This window comes from Macrobrachium rosenbergii, chromosome 13 (genome assembly GCF_040412425.1).
Source record: "Macrobrachium rosenbergii isolate ZJJX-2024 chromosome 13, ASM4041242v1, whole genome shotgun sequence".
NCBI classification, from domain to species: domain Eukaryota; kingdom Metazoa; phylum Arthropoda; class Malacostraca; order Decapoda; family Palaemonidae; genus Macrobrachium; species Macrobrachium rosenbergii.
In genome coordinates, this window is record NC_089753.1 from 24,413,108 (window position 1) to 24,439,614 (window position 26,507).

Below are 26,507 nucleotides of genomic sequence, written 5' to 3' on the forward strand. Positions count from 1 at the left end.
ATATTTTGAACAATAGTAAAAAAACTATGTCCTATATGTCGAAATAAAAATAATAAAGTGATTCAATATAAATAGCAAATTAAAGCCATTCCATGAACTAAATAAGGTCAATAATTAAATGTACCATCACAGATTCATTATGTATATATATATATATATATATATATATATATATATATATATATATATATATATATATATATATATATATATATATATATATATATATATAATATATATTAAAGACATACCAAAAAAGCTTATTGTAATTTTCATTTGGGCACCTTCTGTTTTAATATTGCCTTCACAGCCTCCAACATTTTCTCCACTGACTCACACGATTTAGCTACACTCAAAGCCATTTTCTCCACTGACTCACACGATGTAGCTACACTCAAACCCATTTTCTCCACTGACTCACACGATTTAGCTACACTCAAAGCCATTTTCACCACTGACTCACACATTTTAGCTACACTCAAAGCCATTTTCACCACTGACTCACACATTTTAGCTACACTCAAAGTCAGTCTTCTTTGGTCTTCATATAACTTTCTATTCACTTCTCTTTGTTCTTGATTCATTTTCCTTTGCTCTTTAAGCAATAATGTCTGCTGCTCAACAGCCCTTTCCATTAAGGTGAGTACTCTACTTTGAAAGTCACCCTCAGGCTTCACCTCCTGAGTATTCCTTACAAGACTGGAAGGCTCAATACTGACATTTCTTTTCGGATGTCTATTAAGGGAAGAATCCAATTCTATAACATAATCCGGTTCGAACGGAATTTCCTCACAATATTCATCAGCCGGAAGTTGCTCAGAGTAAAAATTTTGCCTGAAAAAAAAGGAAATATATCAAATAAACTACCTATATAAATAAAAGATCATTGAACTGCTCTTATGGCTATTAAAACTAATGTATACTGTACTGAGACTTTTTAACAATATTATTAAGGTTTTTCAAAATATTTAATCTTTTTTTTGTAGTATTTTTAAAAGCAATTACTGTATGCATCTCAAAAATAATCATTCTAGTATATTAGATGTAATAATTTGTATTGAAAACAACTACATCAATGGTCTGGCGTTAACATTTTTTCAACTTTGGCTTACCTTATAGACAATTTTTCAACTTGACATGGGAGTTAATACAGTAAAAGGAGTATATATTTACAATTTTCATGGTATAAGTAAACACTAGATTAACCACTTTTTTTTTTTTTTAAGCTAGCCTTACTTTTTGGTGTCACTTAACTTAACCCATCATTATATTCGAGAAGATTTTAATACTTTTCACGAATTTCAGCTATTTTTCTAACAAATATTTTTTTAGATTAAAACTTTATACTATCAACAAAAATTATTGTGCAATTCTTTACAAATCCACTAGTTCATGGCTGTTTCTTTACTTATCCTTCAAAGTTAATACACTTGATATTACAGCATATACCTTATACAGTACTACAGAATACAGAGGAAGTCCACACCTGCTACTGGATTCCCCTAAACATTTCATTTCAGAAATATCTTCTTCAGAATCATGTTCATGGATCCCGCTGACACCACCTATTGTAACATTATCTGAACTAAGCACATCCTCAACAATCTTGACAACTGGGTCCAAATCTGGCACTTTCTCAGGAGGGCCTCCGCCTGAAATGAAAGAGATAAAATTAGACTGATGAAATAAGAAAATTCAAGAAATTTTATAAGGAATATGAAAACTCAAGAAATCTGAAGCTGATTTTTTTATCATTTCCCTAAAACATGACAATAAAAATAGTCAATCCAAAAGCACTAAAATAATCAGCAGACAAGTTTATAAAATTATATCCACTCAAGTTTATTAATTTATCTTTTATACATGTACTGTACATGCATGAATGTGTATGTTTATATATATTGAACATATACATACAGGCTAACCTACATCCATTACCTAAAGTAGAAAAAAAATTTACAACACAACCTAATAAATACCAATAGGATAGCCTAAGTGTGAAAACTCAGTAAATCTATATTTTTTATTCTTCATTTGCAGCTTATTTCTCTGATAAACCTGATCTAAAATTGCTTGTAAAAGGTTAATAATTTTTGGGCCACTGCCAGTTGCCCCAGATCCCGCCTGGGGGAGCTGCTGCTCACCCAAGACCCCCTAGCTGATTGCTTTGCACCTTTGGTGCTCGGCAGTGCATTTCCTTACCTCCTCATTATTCTCCTGAAATGCCAGCAATAAATCATACCAAAACTGGTATTTCCTATTTTGGCACCTTAAACCTAGGCAAAGTTAATCTTCAAACTTCATATCTGATTAGGCCAAGAGTTGTCAAAAAAAGGATTAATCTAATATAGGCTAGGTAATTGGCCATAGTAGAATGGGTCTACAGCATAGCCTTTTATTGAACTTCAATTATTTTGGATCCCATACCTCAATTCAGGAAATTCTAATTATAGGCAGTATAAGCCATACATATTACAATAAAAATGGAAAACCGAGATCCCCACAAAACTTAGTTTGCATCCAAGTCTATGGCCATATCTGGATAATGGTTAAGAATGCAAGAAAGGCTGGCTTACAGCCCTATCTGAAATAGGGTAAAATGCACCACCACGGGCCGCTGATTACATTCCTTAGTAATAACTTGGTATCAAAGCCCAGATTTAAGATATTAATATATTATTATTATTTAGTTTAGTTTAGTCATTTGGCGGAAAATTGGCCGCCAAACTAGCGGCAGCCCGTGGTCGTGCACCCGCTCCCTGAAATACAATGGCTTACTGCCAAATCAAATTTGGTCTTACCTGTAATATTAAACAATCTCTTCCTTGCTGTTAGTGTGTTTTTCCCTTTTTGCTGAACGTTATACCACCGCTTCTCCACTTGGCCAACCGTCCTCACAACAGAAGGAAATACCGCATTGATTTCCCTGGTTATTTTCTGCCACGCAGCTTTTTTGTCTTTGTAGCGCAGCCTCGGACTGAATTTTCCTTTTATCACTTCCTTATTTTCATCCACTAACTGGACTAACAATAATGTTTGGTCATATGTCCAATTTTCTCTTCTTCTTTTGACTTCATATGGTTTCAGAATATTTGACTGCGCTGTCGACATTTCGAATTAAGAGAGAAATTTTAAACAAAAGCTCTGTGACTATTCAAGACTACCGCGAAAATTGTTTACACTTTACAAATGTTGCGTATTTGTTTTGGTCGGAAAGTTAGTGCCCAAAAACCTCGAGTGACTTGGAAAATATCTATTTCTTTTTTTAGGTGTAATGATTAAACAGAAACTAATTTATTTGTCATACAGCTACTAAATATTATACAACAATATATAAATAACAAAAAAGCACAAAATAAGGTATGATTTGGGAAAATTATTAAAATAGTCCAAACACGAACTTTGTCCTACTTTGCATTTCATAATACTTTTCTTCGACTTAAACCTACTCTTAAACTTAGCTAGGAGTTGTGCTCGAGGTCATTATGAATTACTCTTAAGAATTACTCTTAGTAAAGAACAAGAGTGATGGTTTGGGAGTAAGTTTGTGAGTAAGTTAAAGAAAGGTTGTAAATACGGCAACTGGTTTACCACCACTGAAAAATGTTTACCCTTAAAATCACTGGTCCATTTTCTTTTATTTACCATCAAAGAAAACTTGATGTTAACATCTAGCACCATCTATTGGTGGCGTCCCCGAAACGTAACAATAACAAGAGACCTCGGTGTTTCTCAATCAGCTGGCCAAGAAATAATTTGTATTTTGTCTATTTATTCTCTATAAAATGCTATGTTTTGTATACTGTGTTAATGCATTTTTTGTATTGTGAATCAATGCTGGTTTAAAATGATGTTTGATAAGTTACCACAAGCTTACAAGTTAAAAAAGTAAAAGAGAATGATTAAAGTATTGTTAATAACATTATACTCTTGCGTAAATGCGTGCAGCCATAAACAACCAACCAAGAAACTGCTGTTTTGCTTATAACCGAATTGGATAACAACAGCCATTTACCTGTATTTCAACCATCGTGCGGTAATAGACAATTACCGTACGTTATAGCACAAATGTCGTTCAGTAGAATAGGACTGATATATTTTTTTACATTATACCCTTATCTGGTGTGGCTAAAAGATCGTCAAGGAAATATACTACTGAATTTAAGCTGTAAATTGTAGCTGAAGGTAAGAAAACAATGTTAAAGCTGCTAATGACTATACTGTAAATTATCGTATAACGGCAACATGGATGAAACTCGATGATAATTAAAATGGGAGAGAAAGTATTTTAATCAAAACTACTGGGCACGAAAGAACACATTACTGTTATTTTTACGCCGATAAATGATAAATACGTAAAGCTCGTATTATGATGAAATAAAGTGAAAATAGCGAATGGAATCTTGAATTTTTTTTTTTACACGAAACAAATGGCCCCAAATGGCCATCGTCAATCATCATCTATTAATGAAAATAATAGATAAATTAGTTTCAAAACAAGACGTATTTTAGTTACATTTAGACTTAAAAACACTTTGTATAATGAAAAATAACCCTGCCCCTTATAAATAAAGTATCTAGACTCTAGAGATTTATTTATGCTAACCAGAAGCAAGAAAAGAGCTCTGAACTGAGTTAAATGCAGCGAAATAAACACGGCGTAAACATTTCCGAACCAAAACACTGATCGCTATGAATGCAATTTTTAATACAAAAGCAATATAAGAATATATACAATATTATTGGATACAGTGTATTAAAGCATAACATTTTAAAAGATCCATGGAAAAGATGCACATTCGTACAGTATAATGTAGGCTACACTACTGTGTATGTATACAATATACCATAATGTAGGCTAAGCTAATTCTTGTTTGTTATTCAATTTCTCTTTGTATTGAATTATCATAAGTCACTTTGCATGAACCTCCAGAATTAGCTGATATTAATAGGCAGTCCCCGGTTTACAACGGGGTTCTCTTTTTACACTGCGTGGTAAACCGAAAATCGTCGTAAACCAAAAAATCTTCAAAAATCGACAAAATAACTGAGACCTTACTTTAATGCTTTGGGTGTATTGAAAACGATGTAAACTGCATTTTTATTGTTTTTCATCAAATAAGCCTCCAAATTTTGATTGTTCTGTCGTTTTGGAGCCATATTTCTTCTGTCGGATCAGCGTATGACATATCATAAACCCAGCACATGCGTCATAAACCAGGAAATAATTTCTGATGAATATATTTGAAAAGCATCGTAACCTCGGAACGTTCTAAGCCGGACCCGTCGTAAACCGGGGACTGGCTGTAATTAGTATACCGTGTATGTAAAGAGTATATTTTACAGTGTAAGCCAGGCTACCGTATATGTATACAGTACATGGTACCAAATACCCTAGTATAGGCTAGGCTATGTTCGAGATACGTTTTGGTATTTCTTACGTTTTTTTCAACAAACGATGGGTTTTTTGGAACTTAACCCCATAGTAGGATAATACCTGTATAAGCATTTTTAGTTTGTTTTGTGTGTGTTTGAACTATCAAAATAAACAGTTCTAAGTGTTTTTAGAAGGGTTCTCAGTATTTGCTGGTTTAAGCTATTCGGGGAGGAGGGGGTATGCATCCCCCGCAAGTACGGGGGGTTTACTGTACTCCTTCTACTGGCTATGTCGTATATTTCTCAATCTTATACTCTGCTGTACCCTTTTTTACGGGAATCCAGCAATATATTTTTTTCTACTGGTTTTTCATCATTATCAGGGAGTACTATGGTACCCTGCACACTGTTTATATTGTCATATTTTTTATATGTACCTTTATATTATCAATATTTTTTATAGTTAAGTAATTTTCTGATTGATTTTTTGTTGTGGTTTCTATCAACCACATCTGATCTTTTATTTTTCTGAATGAAATTTCAGTAGTTGAATGTTGATTCAACAGGAAGTTTTCTAATTTCAAGGCTGATATTTTCTTCTCTGTTTCTAAGGTCAGGAATCTTGACCAATTTCCATTCCCAAAGAAGGAGTCGATGTGAGTCTAGGTTGGGTCAAGATATTTGCTTTTTTTTTTTTTTTTTGTTTACTTTGTACTGGAGCATAGGGTTCCAGTGTAATTACGTTTAGGATTTTTATTTGATTTTTTTCAGAGAAAGTTCCAGCAGTAGTCAACTGTGCTGAGTCACTACCATCAAAGGGCCCAGGGGTACTTGAATCTTTAAAGCTACTAGACATGAAGATTTAAATATATAAAAAAAAATTAAATAAACCTGAAAACCTTAAAAAGATATCATCAGCTTTTCATGGAGTTTATTCTTCCACCAATGGCACAAGTGAGAGCCGACTCCCAAATGTTTGCTCCCTACCCTACCCCACAGGGGATGACACATGATTAAAGTGGCCCAAGTGTAAGCCATACCCGCTTGCTACAACTGACAAATTACTAGAATACAATCATCCCCACCCTTCTCATGTTATGGGCAAACCGGACAGAATGCCGATCCAAACATTATCCGGCAATTATTGGTCCTAGCACTGTTTCCAATATTTAGCTTCGGATATAAACCCAATCCCAGCTATGATATCTTTTCCTGTTTAACAGATCCAATAAATTTAAGCAAAAGTGGAAAATTCCACAAAAATTAAACCCAAACAAATATATAATTATATATGTGAAACTCTTGGACTCTAACCAGAGAACAAATTCCTGGAGTTCAAGAGCCGCTCACCACGTCAAGGTGGACCCACATCGAGGGGGTTTAAGGGTTAAGTACCACTTGGATCACTATTTTGCTTAAATAGAAGACAATCTCTAAGAGATCATTGGATGAAACTTTGGTTGAAGACAGTACATCACTGAATGAAACTTTCCATAAGCAAATGTTCTGAGTACCACAAATTATGCAAATTATAAAAGCAATTCCTTTGTTTCACCAAATGAAAAAACTTATAAAGCTAACTTACACCACTCAAGAATCACTGCCTCTTTATCATAACCAGGACCTTCGTCTGTATGTTTATCGGTACTTTTAAGACAATATCTCTTGGAATCTGGGGGTCCTTGCTGGCTGGATGCTTGCCGCTTCTCACCTCGTCTCTCTTCAAAGCGTCCTCGTTTTGGTTCAGCAAATTCATTAGCAGAAAAAGCCCTTGGTGGTGGACCTTCATGATCAGCATCTGGTTTCCTCTCACCGCCTATAAAAATAAAAAATTACATTTTTATATTAAAGTTTCATATATACTTACCAACTAATTTTACATTGCTATAGTTTCTAGCTAGTGAGGCAGCCTAAATTCAAAATTTGCGGTAGCACTTTGATTTAGTGCCCAGTCCTGCCCAGTAACGGGAATACTAGGAACAACTTAGCAGACAATCTCACTCTGTTTGTACATTATGTCCATCAGAGGGGAGGAGGGTGGGCTCTGATTTTGTAATTACTTGGTAAGTATATATAAAACTTTGTTTTATTAAAAAAATGTCATTTTTATATAAGTAACTTTCCAAGTAATTACGTAGCTGATTCCACATTCATAGGAGGTGGGACACAGGGACATATTCTACTCCAAAACATTAAATCATGTAATGAATTTGAAGTAAAAAAAGTTGCTGGCATCGAAAAACAATGCTTGTCATTTCCTTATCTGTTAAGAGAGCTACTGCAGGAGAATACGCTACCATATATATATATATACAGTATACCATAGTGTAGGCTAATGTAATTCTTGTTTGTTATTAAATTTCTCTTTGCATTAAATTATCATAAGTCACTCTGCATGAACCTCCAGAATTAGCTGATTAATAATTACTATACTGTGTATGTATAGAGTATACTTTACAGTGCAGGCTAGGCTACCATATACTGTATGTATACATGGTACCAAATACCCTAGTGTAGACTAGGCTATGTTCGAGATAGGTTTTGGTATTTCGTAAGTTTTTTCAACTAACGATGATTTTTTTGAGAACCTAACCCCATCGTAAGTAGGATAATACCTGTATAAGCATTTTTAGTCTGTTTTTTGTCTGTTTGAACTATCAAAATACACAGTTCTAGAAGGGTTCTAAGTCTTCGTGGGTTTTAGCTATTCGTGGGGGGTGTGTACGCATCCCCGCGAATAGGGAGGTTTACTGTATATCCCCTATCCTTCTTCCCCCAATACCATGCCAGCCACGGCCAATGGACCTAACATACGGCAATTATTATAGACTGTCTCCATATCACGCAAATAATTGGAGCCGAACACTGATTTTGACTTCCTGTGAGTTGATTGGAGAATCGTGGAGAGCGACAAGTTCTTAAAAGCCAACGAAGTGGTGACTGCTCTACTCTCATGAGCTCTTACTGTTACAATAGAGATCGTCTTTTCGAATCTTCAAGTGTGACTCAGAAATAACACTTTAAAAAGAAGGCCAAGGTGTTCTTAGATAACAGTCGTGAGGGGATTTTTACCGAACACCATAGATTCCGAGAGGGACCTCTAATCCCTTTGGGCCTATCCAAGTTGTAAATAACAGCTCTAACTGGGCAGAGTTCTCTCCTGGTCTGCTGGTCCAAGGATATCTAACAAGCTCTTGATCGTAAAAGAAAGAGGCCAAGGGTTGGACAGGGTTTTGTTCTTTGCCAAGAATCCAAGTATGAATGAGCAGGTCGCATCTCCTTGCGAAAAACCCACTCACTTACCGAAGGTGTGTAGTTCGCTGAACCTCTCTGCTGTAGTGATAAAGCATGAAGGGGCTCAAATGTAGGGCCAGAGAGCCATTTGACGATGACATCTAGATTCCAGTCAACTGATGTAGACTTCTCTTGCTTGGAAGTATCTAGGGACTTAATTAGATAGCTTATGTCTTGATTAGCAGACAGCTTGAGACCTCTATGTCTAAACAGAGTTTAGCAGAGATCTTCTGTAAAACCTCTGATTGTAGAGTTGGCCAATTCTTGAGAGGACCTCAGAAATATAGAAAAATCAGCGATCTGTGCTACAGAGGTTTTAGAAGACGGTACACCGTGTCTTCAGCACCAGTCACGAAAGATTGTCCAATTCGCCTGGTAGATACTGTATTAGCGGAAGGCTGACATCTGCATTTGGCGACTGATTCTGCAGCTTTTCTTGAAAAGCCCTTCACTCTGACAAGCTCCCTGACAGTCTGACGCCTGTCAGAGTAAGAGCAGATAAGCCTAGAAGGAAGCGATGGAAGTGACGATGCTTTAGAAGGCTTCTCTTCTGAGGTAGCAGTTTGGGGAAGCCTATTAAGAAACTGAGAAGATCCAGGAACCACTCCTTCTGTGGCCAAAACAGAGCTACAAGCGTCATGGACACGTTGGTGTGGGGCATGAACCTGTTTAGGACTTCCCTCACCATGCTGAATGTTGGGAAAGCATGGCCATCTAAGCCCGACCAGTCCTGGATCATGGCATCCATTGCCCATGCCCAAGGGTCTGGGGTGGAGAACAGTAGATGGCGAGACGATGGTTCCTCGATGTCGCAAACAGGTCTTCCGATGGTTTTCCCCACCATTCCCAAAGGTCGTAGCACACCTGTGGACTCAGTGTCTATTCCGTTAGAAGGACTTGCTTGCAGCGACTTAACTCGTCCGCCAGAACGTTTAACTTTCCCTGGATGAAACAAGTTATTATCCTGGTATGGTTGATCTCTGCACAGAGAAGCAGATCCTTGGCTTCTTCATAAAGGGAGAAGGAATGAGTCCCTCCCTGATTTTTGATGTAGGCCAGTGCGGTCGTGTTGTCCAAGTGGACTGTGATTGTCTTGCCGTAAGTCTCCGTCACAAAATGTTGAAACGCTGAGTGAATCACCTTCAATTCCCCTATATTTATATGTAATTTCTTCTCTTCCAACGACCACTTCCCAGATATTACTATGACATTCAAAAACACCCCCTCACCCAGATCCGACACGACTGAGTACAACATTAGGCCGGAGTTCAGCGGGTGCAATAACTTTCCTATTGAGAACCTCTCCTCTGCAAGCCACTACCGAAGATCCTCCTTGATCTCAGGAGTGTTGTGGAACATGAAGGAGTCTGGGAGAGTTTTCTTCTGCCAGCTGGCCTTTAGGAAGAACTGTAGGACTCCTGTACATAACCTTCCTAAAGGCAAGAACTTCTCGATGGACGAGTGCCCAGCAGACTCATCCACTCGTTGGCTGTGCACGATGGGCAAGATATGAACTTTCTTACTTTCTTCAGGCAGTCTTGAATCCTTTGGTGAGATGGAAAAGCCAGAAAAATCAGAGCATCGCTTCTCATCCCCAAACAGAGAATCGACTGTGTCGGAATAAATTGGGATTTCTGGACATTGATGAAAGACCCAACTCTTGGGCCAATAGGAGAGTTTTTTGAAGGTCCTCCGTGCATCTTTTCTTTGATGGGGAGTGCAGTAGCTCCATGAGATTGAGCCATCTCAATACAGGGGCAAGAACATGGGTGAATACTTGTGGAGCTGTTGAGAGACCGAAACATAGAGCCCTGAACTGAAGGACTCATCCCCTGGAATACGAACCGCAGATACTTCCTTGAGTCCGGATGTACTGGGGCATGGCAGTACTCATCCTCCATGTCGATCGTTACCATCCAATCTCCCTGATGAATGGCTGACAGGACTGAGCAGTTAATTTCCATTTTGAACTTGGTGGTCTGCACAAAAAAGTTCAACACACTGACATCTAGGACTGGTCTCCAACTTCCCGATGCCTTGGGAATGACGAATAGACGGTTGTAAAACCCCTATGTGCTTATGCCTTCGACCAACTCCACAGCTCTTTTCTTGAGTAGCAACGATACTTCTTCCTTCAGGGCCACAAACCTCTCCGAGCCTTCTGAGTAGGCTGTTAAGCTGATGGGCGAGGATGTCAAAGGAGGTTTTTCCCTGAACGGGATGGCATAGCCCTCTTGTAGGACTTTTACTACTGTCAAGTGAGAATATCTTGAGCCATGTTTAGTCTCATAATGTTGACGCATATTGTATTCATTCAGAACAGCAACACTGTCTTTATATCTTCTTCGTTTTAACGTGCTTTTTCCCATTTTTATATGGGGTAAGTATGATGCCTTCTTTTTGAAGGACTTTGATTTGGCATTGGGGTAGGCCGTGGCCTCGATCGGCTGCCCTGCCTGACATCGCTTAGACCCCGTAACGATGTGTACGCGATGTATCGTAAATCCCAGCTCCCTTTCTCCCAGCAGCGAGGAGAACTGGGTGGTTAGGTCAACAGTTCGAGACGTGTGAGGTGTCTGTAATGTTTTTAGATGTTGGAGTGGCTTTGTTTGTGTGTGTATTAGTCTGTAACACCCATTTGCTTTCAGCAAACCTATCCATTGATTACATACGTAATCCTGGGGTGTCTACACGGATAGCAAAGTGTCCGCCTTCTCTGACCAGTCGGCTGCGGATTTGAACCCGCGCCATGGACCTCTACGAAGTCCTAGGCTGCTGCTCTACCGACTGAGCCATTGAGGCTCTAGCAACACTGTCTTTATATATGAAGCATAAAAAAAAAGTACTTTAAGCCCCATTCTCATGGAAACGATAAATGTCCTTAAAGAATACAGCACTGACATAATTTCATTTCTTAAAAAAAAGTACTTTAAGCCCCATTCTCATGGAACCGATAAATATCCTTAATGAATACAGCACTGACATAATTTCATTTCCTGAAAAATAGTTTGTTTTTGAGTAAACATGAAAACATCTTGAATTTTAATTAGTCATTTTAGAAATCACACTAAGACAATTTTCTTTACTAAGAAATAAACTAGTTTAAGAAATGAATGACATTTTTATATTTACTAAGAGAACTTGGAGTAACTCCAAAGTTTAAGACACCTGGCAATCTACATATGAAAATGATCATACCAAGGGCAATACCAGCACCAGAAGTATGGGAGACAACTAACTGCCTTCACACCTGAGCTTTTGAGTATTAGCTGCAAGCCAGATGAAATTATGTGGTGGGCCAGATGTGGCCCCCAGGCCATAGTTTGAAGACCCCTGTGCTAAATGGCAAAAGAAACTGTTGTACTGAATTATATACCCACTGACAACCAAAGATTGACATACAAAATCATCCAAGGGTGCAACACCAACCATGTTACATTCAATCAAAAGAAACACATACAGCACTATGTTTACACAATAAGTTTGGGAAAGAAGAGGAGGGAGAGGTTAAACACAATGATAATAGCTACTGTACTTACACCAATCCAATATTACTTTTGATCTGTCATATTCAGGTTCATTTTTCACTGTAATTACTTCAACTGCTGGTCTCTGCTTCTTTGAATCTGGAGAACGTGACCAAGAATGAGCTCTTCGCTCTTCTCCTCGTCTATCTTCAGTGTCAGATGGCTCCTGCATTGGTTCAATCAACTCTTCCTTTATATCAATTTCCTCACTTTTCATGGAACCATCATACCCATTTCCAAGCTCTTTCTTAACCTCTGCAAAAAAAAAAAAAAAAAAAAAAAAAAATAGAAAATAAAGATGAGAGGGAAATAAAACAAGTATCAACACTTGGACACTGATAAAAAGAACTAGATACAAAATCACAATTTTTGAAAGTAAACATGATATTTTTATGATAAAATAAAGTTTTGTACATACTTACCCGGCAGATATATACTTAGCTATAGTCTCCGACGTTCCCGACAGAAATTCAAATTTCGCGCACACGACAGGTAGGTCAGGTGATCTACCATACCCGCCGCTGGGTGGCGGGAATAGGAACCATTCCGTTTTCATATCAGATTTTCTCTTCCACCTGTCTCCTGAGGGGAGGCTGGGCGGGCCATTAATCGTATATATCTGCGGGTAAGTATGTACAAAACTTTATTTTATCATAAAAATATCATTTTTGTACATGCAACTTACCCGTCAGATATATACTTAGCTGATTGGCACCCTTGGAGGAGGGCAAGAGACAGCTAATAACTAAAAAACGGGAAACAACATATGTTGTAGGAATAAACAAAAACCATGGTTCTTACCTGATTGGGCAGAAGACTTCATGGATACTGTCTATGAGTCTGCATGCCTCAAGAGCTTCAGCGAGGAAGTGACCTAAGACTGACAGCCCTTCTGGATCATATCAATGGGGAAAAAACCCACTTACATGACAGAGCCTGTTATGGATCGTGTCAATGGGGATTAACCCACTTACAAGACAGAGCCCTCTACCTGAATCCTATCAATGGGGGCTATCCCTCTTACATGACAGAGCTAGGTAATACAACTACAAGGAGCTAACAACCAAAACCGACCACCTGACCAAGCCTAACCTTGTTAGTAATACGAGATGAAAGAGAGAGACCCTCAACACTCTTTCAACCGACCATAAAAAACGCAACAAATAATTAAAAATAACACTAGATTAAATAGGATTAGCTTCAGCTCCTTGACCCAGCACCGAATCCGCGGATACGTAAGCTCCTAGAGAGAAGCACTTCTCATATGTCACACGAACATCTCTCAAATAATGAGAAGCAAACACTGAGTTACATCTCCAGAACGTAGAGTCCACAATAGACTGGAGGGACCAAGACTTGTGGAAAGCCAGAGAAGTAGCTATGGCTCTCACCTCATGAGCATTAACTCTTAGGAGCTGAAAATGTTCGTCTTTGCATGAAAGATGAGCCTCTTTGATAATATCCTTAATGAAGAAAGCCTGGGCGTTCTTGGAAATTGCTCTTGAAGGATCCTTGACCGAGCACCAAAGACTTTCAGTGTTACCTCCGAGCTGTTTCTTTCTCTCCATATAATATCTAAGACTTCTTACTGGACAGAGTGTGTGTTCTAGCTCCTGTCCTGAAAGATCGGAGAGTCCCTTGACCTCAAAACTCCTAGGCCAAGGTTTTGAAGGGTTCTCGTTCTTTGCTAAGAAGAGAGGCTGAAAGGAGCAGATCGCAGAGTCCTTCTTAAAGCCTACAGAACCTTCCAAAGCTTGTAATTCGCTCAATCTTTTGGCAGAAGCAAGAGCGAAAAGAAACAACGATTTTCTGGTTAAATCCCTGAAAGAGGCAGATCGAGGAGGCTCAAACTTATCAGACATTAAGAATTTTAGGACCACGTCCAAATTCCAGCTGGGAGGTCTAGGGGACTTATTTTTAGAAGTTTCAAAAGACCTTATAAGGTCGTGAAGGTCTTTATTATCAGAGATGTTCAGACCTCTGTGTCTAAAAACTGATGACAGCATGCTCCTATACCCCTTGATGGTGGAAACCGCCAGGTTACACTGCTCCCTTAGGTAAAGAAGGAAATCCGCTATCTCCATTACAGAGGTACTGGAAGAGGACACTTTCTTAGATCGACACCATCTCCTAAAGACTTCCCACTTCGACTGGTAGAGGCGCAAGGTAGAAGATCTTCTGGCTCTGGCGATAGCCCTCGCAGCCTTGCGCGAAAATCCCTTCGCTCTAACCAGTCCTTCGACAGTCTGAAGGCAGTTAGGTTTAGAGCGGGAAGGTTCTTGTGATATCTGTCGAAGTGGGGCTGTTTGAGAAGATCGCTCCTGAGAGGGAGCGACCTGGGAAAGTCTATCATCCATTCCAGTACCTCTGTGAACCAGTCCCGGGAAGGCCAAAAGGGAGCGATCAGGGTGAGCTTGGTGCCCTTTGAAGAAATGAACTTTCTTATTACTTCCCCTATTATCTTGAACGGGGGAAAAGCGTAGCCGTCTAGACTGTCCCAATCTAGGAGAAGGCCGTCTATTGCTACTGCTCTGGGGTCCGAGATTGGGGAGCAGTAGTTCTCCAACCTCTTGTTCCAATGGGTGGCGAAGAGGTCGATATGAGGTCTCCCCCACAGGAACCACAGCCTTTCGCAAACCTCCTGATGAAGAGACCATTCCGTGGGAAGAACCTGGTCTTTCCTGCTGAGCAGATCCGCTCTCACATTCCTTTCTCCCTGAACAAATCTGGTGAGGAGAACGATGTTTCTCTCCCCCGCCCATAAAAGAAGGTTCCTTGCTGCAATGTACAGGGAGAAGGAATGCGTCCCTCCTTGCTTCCTGATATAAGCCAGGGCTGTGGTGTTGTCGGAATTGATCAGAACTACTGATCCCTTGACCAGAAGTTCGAAGCGGGCAAGAGCTAGATGAATGGCTACTAGCTCTTTCATGTTGATGTGCCAGGACCTCTGATCCGTGTCCCAGGTGCCTGACACTTCTTCCGAGCCTAGTGTCGCTCCCCAACCCGACTCCAACGCGTCTGAGAACAACACTAGGCGAGGGCTCGGCGGTTGCAGAGGAATTCCTAGACCCAGCTTCTGTGGGTCTAACCACCAACGGAGATGTTCCTTTACCTGAAAAGAGATCTGGAAGGAATCCGACAACTCCTGGGACTTCCGATCCCAAGATTTTTCCAGGAAGAACTGAAGAGGTCTGAGGTGAAGCCTTCCTAGAGAAACGAACTGTTCCAGCGAGGAAATGGTCCCCAGCAGACTCATCCATTCCCTCGCCGAACAACTGTCTTTCTCTAGAAAGTCTGTCACCTTTTGAAGGCAGCGTTCCCTTCTTTCCAGGGAGGGAAAGCTCGAAAACCCCGAGAATCCATCCGAATCCCCAGGTAGACAATTTCCTGCTGAGGAATCATCTGAGACTTCTCGAGGTTTACAAGAAGTCCTAGAGACTGGACTAGGTTTAAAGTGCGAGAAAGGTCCTCCAGACAACGGTTCTTCGAATTGGACCGAATTAGCCAGTCGTCGAGATACAAGGAAATCCTTACCCCCTCCAAGTGCAACCAGTGAGCTACATTCCTGAGAATGGTCGTGAACACTTGGGGAGCTGTGGAAAGTCCGAAGCACAGAGCCCTGAACTGAAAAGTTCTGCCGCCTACCATGAACCTCAGGAACTTCCTTGAGGAGGGATGGATGGGAACGTGGAAGTAAGCATCCTGAAGGTCCAGGGACACCATCCAATCTCCCTGACGAAGAGACGACAGAACTGAAGACGTCGTCTCCATAGAGAACTTCTTCTTTATGACGAACGAGTTCAGGGAGCTCACGTCCAAGACCGGTCTCCACCCTCCCGAAGATTTTGGCACAAGAAAAAGACGGTTGTAAAATCCCGGGGAGTGAAGATTTTGTACCGGTTCTATGGCAGCCTTTTGAAGCATTTGTTCGACGGCTAGCAGAAGGGCTTGCCTCTTGACAGGATCCTTGTATCTCGCCGATAACTCCCTCGGAGTTGTTGTCAAGGGAGGTTTCGAAAAGAAGGGAATGAGGTACCCCTTCCTCAAAACAGAGAGGGACCATTCGTCCGCTCCCTTCTGTGCCCAGGCTTCATGAACTTTAGAAGTCTGGCACCTACTGGAGTCTGGAGGACTTGCTTTTCACTTGGACTTCCTGGAAGGGAGTCCTGAAGGTCTAGATCTTCTTCAGGCCTCGCCTCCTGATAGACCTGGATCCTCGAAAGGGCTCCTGAAAGGGGTCTTCTCCTTCTTAGCAAGAGGAGCAGTAGGTCTCATCCTCTTTGAAGACTGAGCCAGCAGATCCTGAGAAGCCTTCTCAGACAAAGAACGAGAGACCTCCTTCACAGTCTCTTGTGGGAAAAGATGGCTAGACAAAGGAGCGTACAAGAGGGAAGACCTCTGGATAGGAGAGACCGATTTGGAGAGGAAAGCACTGAATACTGACCTCTTCTTAAGCAGGCCGGTGCCGAACAGGGAAGCGATCTCCATCGAGCCGTCCTTCACAGCTTTGTCCAAGCAAGACAACACACTGCTGAGGTCCTCCATACTGACTGAATCCTCTTCAAGACTCCTCTTGGCTAAGGCCCCTAGAGACCAGTCCATGAAGTTGAAAACTTCCAGCACGCGGAAAAGGCCCTTGAGGAAATGGTCCAATTCACAAAGTCCCCAAGAAGCCTTGGCCGAATTAAGGGAGAGTCTTCTGGAAGAATCCACAAGCGAAGAAAAGTCTGAGCCAGCAGAAGAGGGGAGAGCTAACCCCATCGGCTCCCTAGTTTTGTACCACATTCCCGCTCTTCCCGAAAGCCTAGAGGGAGGCAAGGAGAAGACAGTCTTGCCGGCATCCTTCTTCGAAGAGAGCCACTCTCCGAAACCTTTAAGCGCTTTCTTCATGGAGATCGTAGGACGCATCTTGACTAAAGAGGAAGATTTCGAGGCCTTGGTGCTCGAGAGCATGGAACCAGGAGAAGGAGGAGAAGCAGGCTTGAGGGAATCTCCATACTCCTGAACCAGAAGAGCTGTCAACCTCTTGTAATCTGAAATGGTGAAATCTTTAGGGGATTCGTCCTCCGATAACGCCTCCAGGCCAGAAGGAGGAGGAGAACGTCTAGAAGCAGAAGGGCATTTGCCAGAAGAAGAGCGCCTAGAAGGAGAGGAGCCTTTGTCCACTGGAGACCGAAGATCCGGAGAGAAGCGCCTGCAAGATGACTGGCGCCTGACAGGAGAAGAAGCTCGAACTGAAGAGGAGCCCTTGCAGGGAGAGGGGCGCCTAACAGACGAGAGGGAGGCTGGAGAAGAACTTCTACGAGGCGAGGAACGAGCAGAGCGTTTGACTGTGGAGAAAGTATCTCCAACAGGAGAAGACCGACGACGCAGCGCGCTGGGCGCGAGCGCCTGGGTGGAAGAGCGCTATCCGGAGACGAAGAGCGCCGAGGAGAGGAGCGCCTGGACGGAGAGGAGCGCCTACCAGGAGAGGAGCGCCTGGAGAGGAGCGCGAGAGGAGCGCCTGCAAGGAGAGGAGCGCCTACCAGGAGAGGAGAGGCTGGAAGGAGAGGAGAGCCTGCTGCTGGAGGGGCGCTTAACAGGAGAAGAACGCTTCACAGAAGACGACTTGCTGGGAGAAGAGTGTCTCTTGGAGGACTTGATCGGAAGAGAGGCATCCTTCGAGAGGAGCTCTTTGATAAAGAGCCAGCAAGAGCAGCGAGTTGAGCCTGGAGGCCTACCAGGATCTGCTTGGTGGACTCCTGAACACCAGAAGAAGAGGAGGGAGATCTTCGAGTTCTCTTCTTAGAAACAGGAGAACCTTCAGGGAAGCGCTCAGGGCTAGAGTCCAAAGCGTCTCCTCTAGGAGCCTTCCAAGTCCTCTTCAAAGGACGCGACTCCTCAGCCGAACTCCAACCACGTTTAGGAGAAGAAGCAGAAGACGAGAAACACTTCTTCAAGATCCCTTTTCTCTGGCGATCTAAGGCAGCCTGGGACGCGTCAACAACAGGCGCTGCCGAAGGGACGCCTGACCGTTGGGGAGCGCTCTTCATCCCCCTTGCGGCTGTCGACATTCCTCCTCCACTGGGTCTGGGAGTTTGGAAGAGGTCTAGGCCTAGGAGCGATGCGGAGCCGGTCAGACGCCCCCTCCACTACACTGGGGACACTACACACATCACTATCACTTCTCACTTTCTTTTCCTCCAACGCACGCATCTGCAACTGCATCTTGGATCGTTCCCTTCATTGCAGCCATCTCCGACGACGAATCCACAGGTTCGACGAAGGGAGAAGGAGCTGAAACAACTGGAGTGACAGGAGAATCTGGAAGAGTGTTAGGTTCTAAATCTACCTCCTTGGAAAGAGACCTACTAGAGCTTCTAGAAGAAGCCTTCCTAACTCTGTCCTTCTCCAACTTGCGTGACATAAGAGTTCAAAGCCTTCCATTCCAATTCAGTGAGATTCTCACATTCAACACACGTGTTCTCAATAGAGCAATCATTCTCCCTACACCTCGAACACACAGTATGAGGATCTACCGAAGCTTTCGGTAGTCTCACCTTACAATCAGACCTAACACACACACACGAAACACCGGTGCAACACTCTGATCAGACATTCTTTAAGAAAATACCAAAGCCGAAATCAAAAAACAGTCCACAAAAGCGTATGCCAAGCCAAAGATCCAATACGTCACCAAAGGTCAGTCCAAAATAATCCTCAGCAAGCGAAAAATGAAAGTCTAAGCAGAAGGAACCAACAACAGATGTTGCCGGAACCAGCGACAGAGAAAATCTGATATGAAAACGGGAATGGTTCCTATTCCCGCCACCCAGCGGCGGGTATGGTAGATCACCTGACCTACCTGTCGCGTGTGCCGCGAAATTTGAATTTCTGTCGGGAACGTCGGAGACTATAGCTAAGTACAGTATATATCTGACGGGTAAGTTGCATGTACAAAATGTATTTTTCCTAACAATACAAACCTGAGTTCCTTTACATTTAGGAATTACTTTCAGCGTAGGGTGGAAACCGCCGTTAAACTCTTGAGCAAGGTGGTTAGGCAGTAACTACCGCCAGGTAGGCGGGAATGCCTGCCTGCCCAGATCTAAACATTCCAGTTTGCCTTTTGGTCCAGGTTCAGATTGAGGGGTGGCATGAGGCGGGCATAATATGTAATGTTAAGGACCTCAGGTTTGTATAGTTAAGAAAAATACAATTTACATTGAAAAATTGAGATTTGTTCTGACACATTATACAAACTGTCAGTCCTACACATTATACAAACCGTCGGTCTTTTACATTAGGAAGACTCACTGGTTGGAGGGAGGAATCTGAGTGAGTCTCCTGAACTGACTGGAGTTCTGCACACCTGGGCTACTCCTGGTCGAAAGAGTGAGGAGGAGTACCGTGCCTCTGACATACTGATTGGAGTGTAGGAACTACAAGATCAAATGTCAGATACTGGACCTTTTCACATGAGTGAGGAAACGTAACTCATACGAAATAGGCTAGAAGAATCTAGAGTCAGAGGCAGTAAGGAAAAGCCGATATAGGGTTCCCTTATTGCCAGTCTATCCTTCCTCCCCTTGCTAGAGGAAGGAGCAGAATTGCTTCTATGATTCTAGAAGAAAAATAGAATGGGTGCTCGATGTGTAGTCTTACAGCATCAGCGCCAGATCCAGCACGCACTGGTTCGAGTCCTATTCTCATCCCGAAGGAGGAGAAGTAAGAGGACGGGGAAAGAGGAGGAAGAGAGGCCAGTCACTCTCGGTACCCTTCTCACTTCCAGAACCAACACCTTAGACGAGATGCTACTACAGTCCTCTTGAAGGAGCCAGGTAAGAAAACACAACTTGTTGAGCAGCCACCATAGGGCCAATGAAAATAGTTTCCATGGGCCTGTGGGCAAGACCACAGGAAGACAAGAGTGTGGTCTATGAGACCACGTCTTGCTTCCAGACCGACAGAAACTTCCAGAATGTGAGGGATGGACCAAGCCATTGACTTCATGAGCTCTCAGGTGGAAAGTACCGGTGTCGTCGTCGCCACCTATCGAGTACCTCCTTCAATCGCTTCACAAAGCCAGGAGAAAGATGTGTCCTTAGACACTTCTTCCTTGGGAGAGATAGTACTAGCGAAAACGTCGAAGACATCCAGGTTAGGAATGTCGAGCCTTTTCGGAAAGTACCACAGCTTTGTAATAGGACAAAGTATCGACTGATCTGGATCATCGATACAAAGTCCAAGGAGAAAGGGAACAAGAAGTACAACAGATGCCGAAGGATTCGGAGTCCCCTTATGACATCCAAGAAGGAGTAGAGGTATTGATCCCCTTCACCAGTTCTTCCGTTTTCTACGCCAAGGCCGGAGCGAGATGAGAGATGGTCCTAAGAGGGCAGATCTCTATCTGACGACTCTTGTAAGGGCATGTGCAGAGCACTTGACAGGAACCCTAAACGAGAGTCACATGCCACCCAGGGAACAGTTCCCTGGGACAGCAAGAACGAGGAAGCTTTTCATCTGTAGCTAAATCTCGACTGAGGAGAAGAACGCTACTTCAGATAGAAGACTAGTCACAAGGGCCTACATTCTTCACAAATGAAAGGGAGAGAGGCAACCCTCAGCAGAGAAGACGAGGAAGTCCAGACTTGAAGAGCGACTCTGACCTGAGAAGGAGCTCCGTCAATGACACCCACCAGCGAAGATGGTTCCATTCCCTGGGGTGTTGCAGAGGACTTTAAGAGATATCCAGCTACATCTGATGCCGTTCGGCAAGAAAGCCTATGCTTGCAAGGGAAGCTGGAAAGTCTCCCAGTCCTGAACACATCGGGATGTACTGCCCAAAGAACTGCTTCTTCTGTAGCTGCCACAGGAAGTTGGGTCAAGCAGAACTCTTCTCGTTGCCCGACTATCAGGTCGGGCGAGAGGCGAAGTCTTCCAGCATTTGTCTGTAACTCGGGGTGAGCAATGCTTGAGAATCCCTAGTGAAACAGACAAATACAGAGGGAAAAACATAGATATCAAGTTTCCCAGAAAGACAGCATGCCTCACCGTAGTAGCCCCTAGGTCTGGAATGAAGGAGCATGAAAAACTACCAACTTGTTGTGCAGGGAGGCAACAGAAAGATGGTAGGGATTTCTCAGTCGAGCAGTCTCTTTGTGAATCTTCGCATGAGCAGCATGTTCCGTCCCAATCACTCAAACTCGAGGCCAAGCTCGCCTACCAATACATCCCCACCAGGGATGCATATGAATAATTGAAATGTCGAGTGCACTATAGAACACTTGAGTACCTGCAAATGTCTACATGTGAAACAGGAGGAAAAAATTATTCCCTCTTGTTTGTCGACAAATGCCACTACAGTACTGTGGTTTTGTTGTTCAACAAACCACTGAGTGTTGCAAAACTCATCCTGAATTCTCGGAAGGCCAAAAGGCTGCCTTGAGTCCAGGATGGTGATGAGAAGGTACTAATTGTCTCTGTCCCACACCTTCAAGACAGTCTTACAGATGTGCGCTTAATCCTCGATCGGTGAATCTGTAAGTAGACACACGATGTGAGGGGAATGTGCAAGCATATTCGAAGGTTCCTTCAATCAAGCATTAGCCTAACTCTTTCCTCATACTTCAAAGAGGAAAGAAGGATGGAGGAATGGAAGCAGACCTCCATTCTCCACCACGGGGAAGCTTCTGCAAGATGGCAGGATACTGAGACAATTAGCTCTAGGAGGGGTGGCATTTCCCAAACTGGGAGCACGGGAGAGGAAGCAGGATGGAAGTTTGATGAAAAGAATTGCCAAGACCTAAGGGAAATAGATACTTCTAAAGGAATCCATTCCCAGGTCTCGGCAATGTCGCAGCCAACTACAGAGACTTGATAAGTATCATTTCATTCAGGAATCTGCAGTAGGAGAACTTCTTCCCGGTAGGATACTTCTTTCTCTCTTCCCTTCTTCCCTCCTCCCTTATGGGAAAGAGGGTGGAAAGAGACAGTTATGTGCACTTTCCTAAAAGGGAAGAAGAGAGCTGTGTGTTCCGCAACCTTCTACCGAAGCCTCAGACTTCTTAGGAGTTGATGGGGACTGGCTTGAACTCAAGGTCGAATTGAGATGACTAAGACCCCAAGGTCTTGGCCATTGTCCAAAGGACAAGGCAGTGCCCTGGTACAAACCCTGATTACCGAGGTATCTGGCAAATCTCTGCAAGAGAAAGGCAGAACCAAGTAAAGGTTCGTTCCTAAGGGTTGAGCCAAATCAGGACTTACGAAACCAGAGATCCGAATAGGGACAAAGTCCTTCTTCTTAGCACCAGAATTGCCCACAGAACTGCAGTCGGCCAGACCCTCTGAGGCAAGAAGAATTCGTATTCTGTCAAGGCAGGGGAGAAGCTTGGTGTCTCGACCTGAATGAACTCTTCTGAAGAAGAGAATTCATCTGGTCCAGAACGCTCTCAGAAGCAAGGAACGTGGTGGCCCCCAACACGCTCGGCCTCTTGGGAACTGCAAGGGTTGCGAGTGATGAAAATTATTCACTGGGGGAGCCGCAGTCCTGTCCCAGGATCCTTGCATCGACGAACTGGTGCGAAGTTCTCTGAAAAACAAGGGCGGTCGTAACTTGAAGAGAAAGACCCTCACTGCTTCCGAAGTGTGAAACTCCCTTACCTCTCCCCCTGGAGACCTTGACAGATCCCATGACACCCTCCTTGGCTACCTGGCTGTACTATGAGACAATCGGGGGACCGACACCCAAAGCACACCAGGAAGCCAAACTCCGAAGAGCTCTGTCTGTCCGTCTCGCGCCTCTCGGAACAACCGATAGGGAAAGAGAACAGGTGAGGAGAAAGATTACCCCTGCCTGTCCTGCCAGTAAGACCAGCAGGAGAGGCGGACTGTGAGCGATAATCAACCGAAGGAGATTACCGCCACACTGGGGAAGAAGAGCGCTTGTGCCGTGGCAAAGCGCTTTCCTGGGATGAGCAGAAAGTTCACTTGAATAGAACCGAGAACCCGATCCGGAAAAAACCGAGTGGGGCCAAACCGAGACGATCACGCGAACGCGATCCAGACTGGGAGGCAGGTGGGGAAAGCCGAGCCCCAGGACACCACCACCAGGAGAAGCAGCAGGCATGATCAGGACAGCCAATGCAGGAGTTACAGCAGTGGTTCAGAAGGCAGGAGCTACTGCAATGGCCAGGAACGTCACTTCCACAGGGCAACTACCTTCACCTTCACGCCGACATCTTCTACAGGATGGGGGACATTGTAACCTCCAGGGCAGCTAGACAGGAACAGAACGGAAGCAGCCACGAGCACAACCACCAGAAGTAACAGGCACCATCAGGACAGTCGATGTAGGAGCTACGGAAGCAGTTCGGAAGGCAGGAACTACTGCAACGGCCAGGGACGTCACATGAAAGTCACCAGCAGCGACAGGAACGATCAGGATGGCTGCAGCAGGAGACCAAGAAGAGCCACGCAGAGACTGTCGTCGAGTTAACAGGAGTATAACACAGGAAACAGGAGCAACAGATGGACCACAGATACGCCAGCAATGACAGTGATCAATCCACATCAGCGGGAACAGAGTTGGAACGATCCTGTCGTGGAACTATGTCATCCAACCAGGTACTGTGGTTGATCCCGAAGCAAAACTGAATGAACGTCAAGACTCCTTCATGCAAGATTTCCCTTGAGATATCCAGCCAACTAATGCTGTGTCTGTGATGCTCACTGTCAACCTGAAAGAAAAAGCAAAGATGATTAGAGAGGGAGACTCCTCTCGATACGAGAGAAACTGCCCTACGCAGCGAGAGGAGGTACCCAAGAAGAGGTTACCCGACCGCCCGCTACCCCCACCCTTCATGGTCTTCGCCCAACGAGTGAGCGAATAGGGTGAAGGAGCGAGATCTCTACTGAAGGAGAGATAAGGAAGAACCTATGGAGGACGGAGGGGAGGCCACCATGGGGCGCAGTGGAAGCGTAACTTACAGATGACGCCGGCAACCTCCCACCTGCCCCGCAACTAACTAAGCACAGGCGGCGAAAACAACACTCAGCACAAGTATGAAAGAAGTAATCATTCCCTTGTACATGGAAGGGGAGCCCAAGAAGGGAAGGAAACTCTTACGTCCCGATCAACGAAGGGGAGCGAAGATATTACGTACCAATCTAATATCTCCAAACGTACAGGGGAACGCCTTCAGTATCTAAATAAAGGGCTACTGGAAGTGAAGCATTACCACTCAGTTACGTTCCTCTAAATACGCCCTTGGCTGTCAAACCCAAGACACAGCGCAGGGGAATGACGGCTTATGCAAGGTTATCACAAATCGTGGGTTTGTATCAATAAATATCAAACACATAATATATACAAAAATACAGAAAGATCCCACCGGGATAATAAGAGCTTAATGACATCAGGCAAAGAGATCCGAAACCACGTCTGCAATGCACGACGGCTGAAAGCAAACTGGAATGTTTACATCCGGGCAGGCAGGTATTCCAGCCTACGTTGCTCAAGAGTTTAACGGCCATTTCCAGCCTACGCTGAAAGTAATTCTGGTAATTCTAAGTATTAGCTCCATGCCTGTTTTTACCTTGGAAACTGGTTTTTTCTACACTTTTAGGGCTTCTGATACTGGCGGTGCATTTGTTTGTTGTCGGCCAAATGGAATGTCCCTTCACCGTGTTTAGTACTGGCCCGGGGGGGGGCCAGTACCCATACGTTAACAAGTTATTGCACTTGCCAGACGGGATATGAACCATTCCAAACAGACATACGTGTGCTCTATCTTGTGAAGATCGTGTATGGAAACCCCTTGTTGGATGGACTTCAGGGGTTAATTAGAGGTTAACTACATTCGTGCGACAAAAATTGAAGGTAAATCAATAATTAGTAACCAAAAAACTGTAGAAAAAGTCAAATTTGAAGGAAATTGCCACTGTGGAACTACTACTTAGATCTACCGTGATTCCTAATGTAAAGGACCAACAGTTTGTATATTGAGTTGGAACAACTTATTTTTTGTCGCTCGACTGTAATTAACCTGTAATGAACCTCAGAACTGATTATATTTTTGCTATCATACATGCGCAACGTTATATGGGAACTTTTGGTATAAAGTGGAGTTTTCTTCACCGGGGAGTCGAGGGACAGAGATCCCGGCTAAGTAACACGGGTATTATTTTACTTATGGACATTAATTGCTTTCAACATAAAATATAGTTTTTTCTGTTGTATTATGATGTGATTTGAATGATTTTGAGGTTTATTTCCATCGCAAATGAATACTTATCCTTCCCGGCAAATGATATACTGTATACAAAATTAATAAAATTACGACTTGTCAGAATACTGCACCCCCCTCTCCATAGCTAATACGGCAAAACTGTGTTTACTGACGACAGTTTTGCCATATTAGCTATGGCGAGGGGTGCAGTATTCTGACAAGTCGTAATTTTATTAATTTTGTATATATCATTTGCCGGGGAAAGATAAGTATTCATTTGCGATGAAATAAACCTCAAAATCATTCAAATCACATCATAATACAACAGAAAAACCTATATTTTATGTTGAAAGCAATTAATGTCCATAAGTAAAATAATACCGTAACACGGCCTACTAGGTAGTGTAGGCCATGTTAGTTTAGTACGGTTCCTTTTGTAATAGATTTCCTTCTGTAATAGGTTTCCTTCGCCAACCCATTCTTGAACATGTGGCTCGCCAATGTCTGTCCCGTGCGTATTCGCGAACCGCTCCATACAGTCCGTGTGGAGCTAATGCTTAAGGGATATCGCTAACTGTATGCATTTACCTAAACTTCAGCACGAAATGAATCCGGAGTTACGTTCCACCGAGAAAAATCGCGAATGTGTCGATCCGCAAATCCCGAACCGCGAAAAATCTGGCCGAATTCGATGCGAGACAACGGCCGCCGGGAGGTACCAACGAGAGGACATGCCCTAGCCACACGCCTCTACTTGTGAAAAGATCGAATGTAAAGTAACATGCACAAAATAAGTAGAGAAAAAGGCTTTGGCCACAAACCTGTTTCCTCTTCGTTCTTGACCTGTTCCAGCGGTTCTCTCAGGCGGTCCACCAACACCAACAACCTCTGCTTATTTCCCCTCCCATTCAGACCTCTGGCCGGCAGTCCAGCTACTCTGAGCTTGATTGGGTCTAACGTGTCACTCATAATGCAAATGATCACTTCCTGAAGCAAATCAAACGTTATAATCGCGTTAAATAACAGACGCGAGCTTGAACTTAACACACGAACAGGTTTAAATGGCGGCCACGTGTTGTAGTAGTAGTAGCAGGCGGGATTT

General features: G+C 43.2%; 1 protein-coding gene across 4 annotated transcripts; it reads right to left on the minus strand.

Moving 5' to 3' along the window:
- Nucleotides 1-238: 238 nt before the first annotated feature.
- Nucleotides 239-26,507, minus strand: LOC136845045 (myb/SANT-like DNA-binding domain-containing protein 4). 4 transcript variants are annotated; one of them, XM_067114780.1, is made up of 6 exons: nt 26,227-26,503; nt 12,210-12,452; nt 6,962-7,192; nt 2,802-3,101; nt 1,487-1,652; nt 239-834 (listed from the first exon to the last, which is right to left on the minus strand). In XM_067114780.1, the coding sequence occupies exons 1-6, from the start codon at nt 26,372-26,374 to the stop codon at nt 273-275; spliced, it is 1,650 nt and encodes a 549-aa protein (XP_066970881.1). In that variant the 5' UTR covers nt 26,375-26,503; the 3' UTR covers nt 239-272. The 4 variants fall into 4 exon arrangements, with proteins under 4 accessions (XP_066970881.1, XP_066970882.1, XP_066970883.1 ...); XM_067114783.1 differs by having other exon boundaries at nt 684-834; nt 1,450-1,652; nt 26,227-26,507; XM_067114781.1 differs by lacking the exon at nt 12,210-12,452 and having other exon boundaries at nt 26,227-26,504.

Excerpts from the sequence above, each read along its gene's own strand:
- LOC136845045 (XM_067114780.1), bottom strand. The coding sequence starts at position 26,374 with ATGAGTGACACGTTAGACCCAATCAAGCTCAGAGTAGCTGGACTGCCG. Across the intron at positions 12,453-26,226 it reads CAAGAACGAAGAGGAAACAG|AGGTTAAGAAAGAGCTTGGA; the intron begins GTTTGTGGCCAA and ends TTTTTTTTGCAG. Across the intron at positions 1,653-2,801 it reads GAGATTGTTTAATATTACAG|GCGGAGGCCCTCCTGAGAAA; the intron begins GTAAGACCAAAT and ends CTTTCATTTCAG.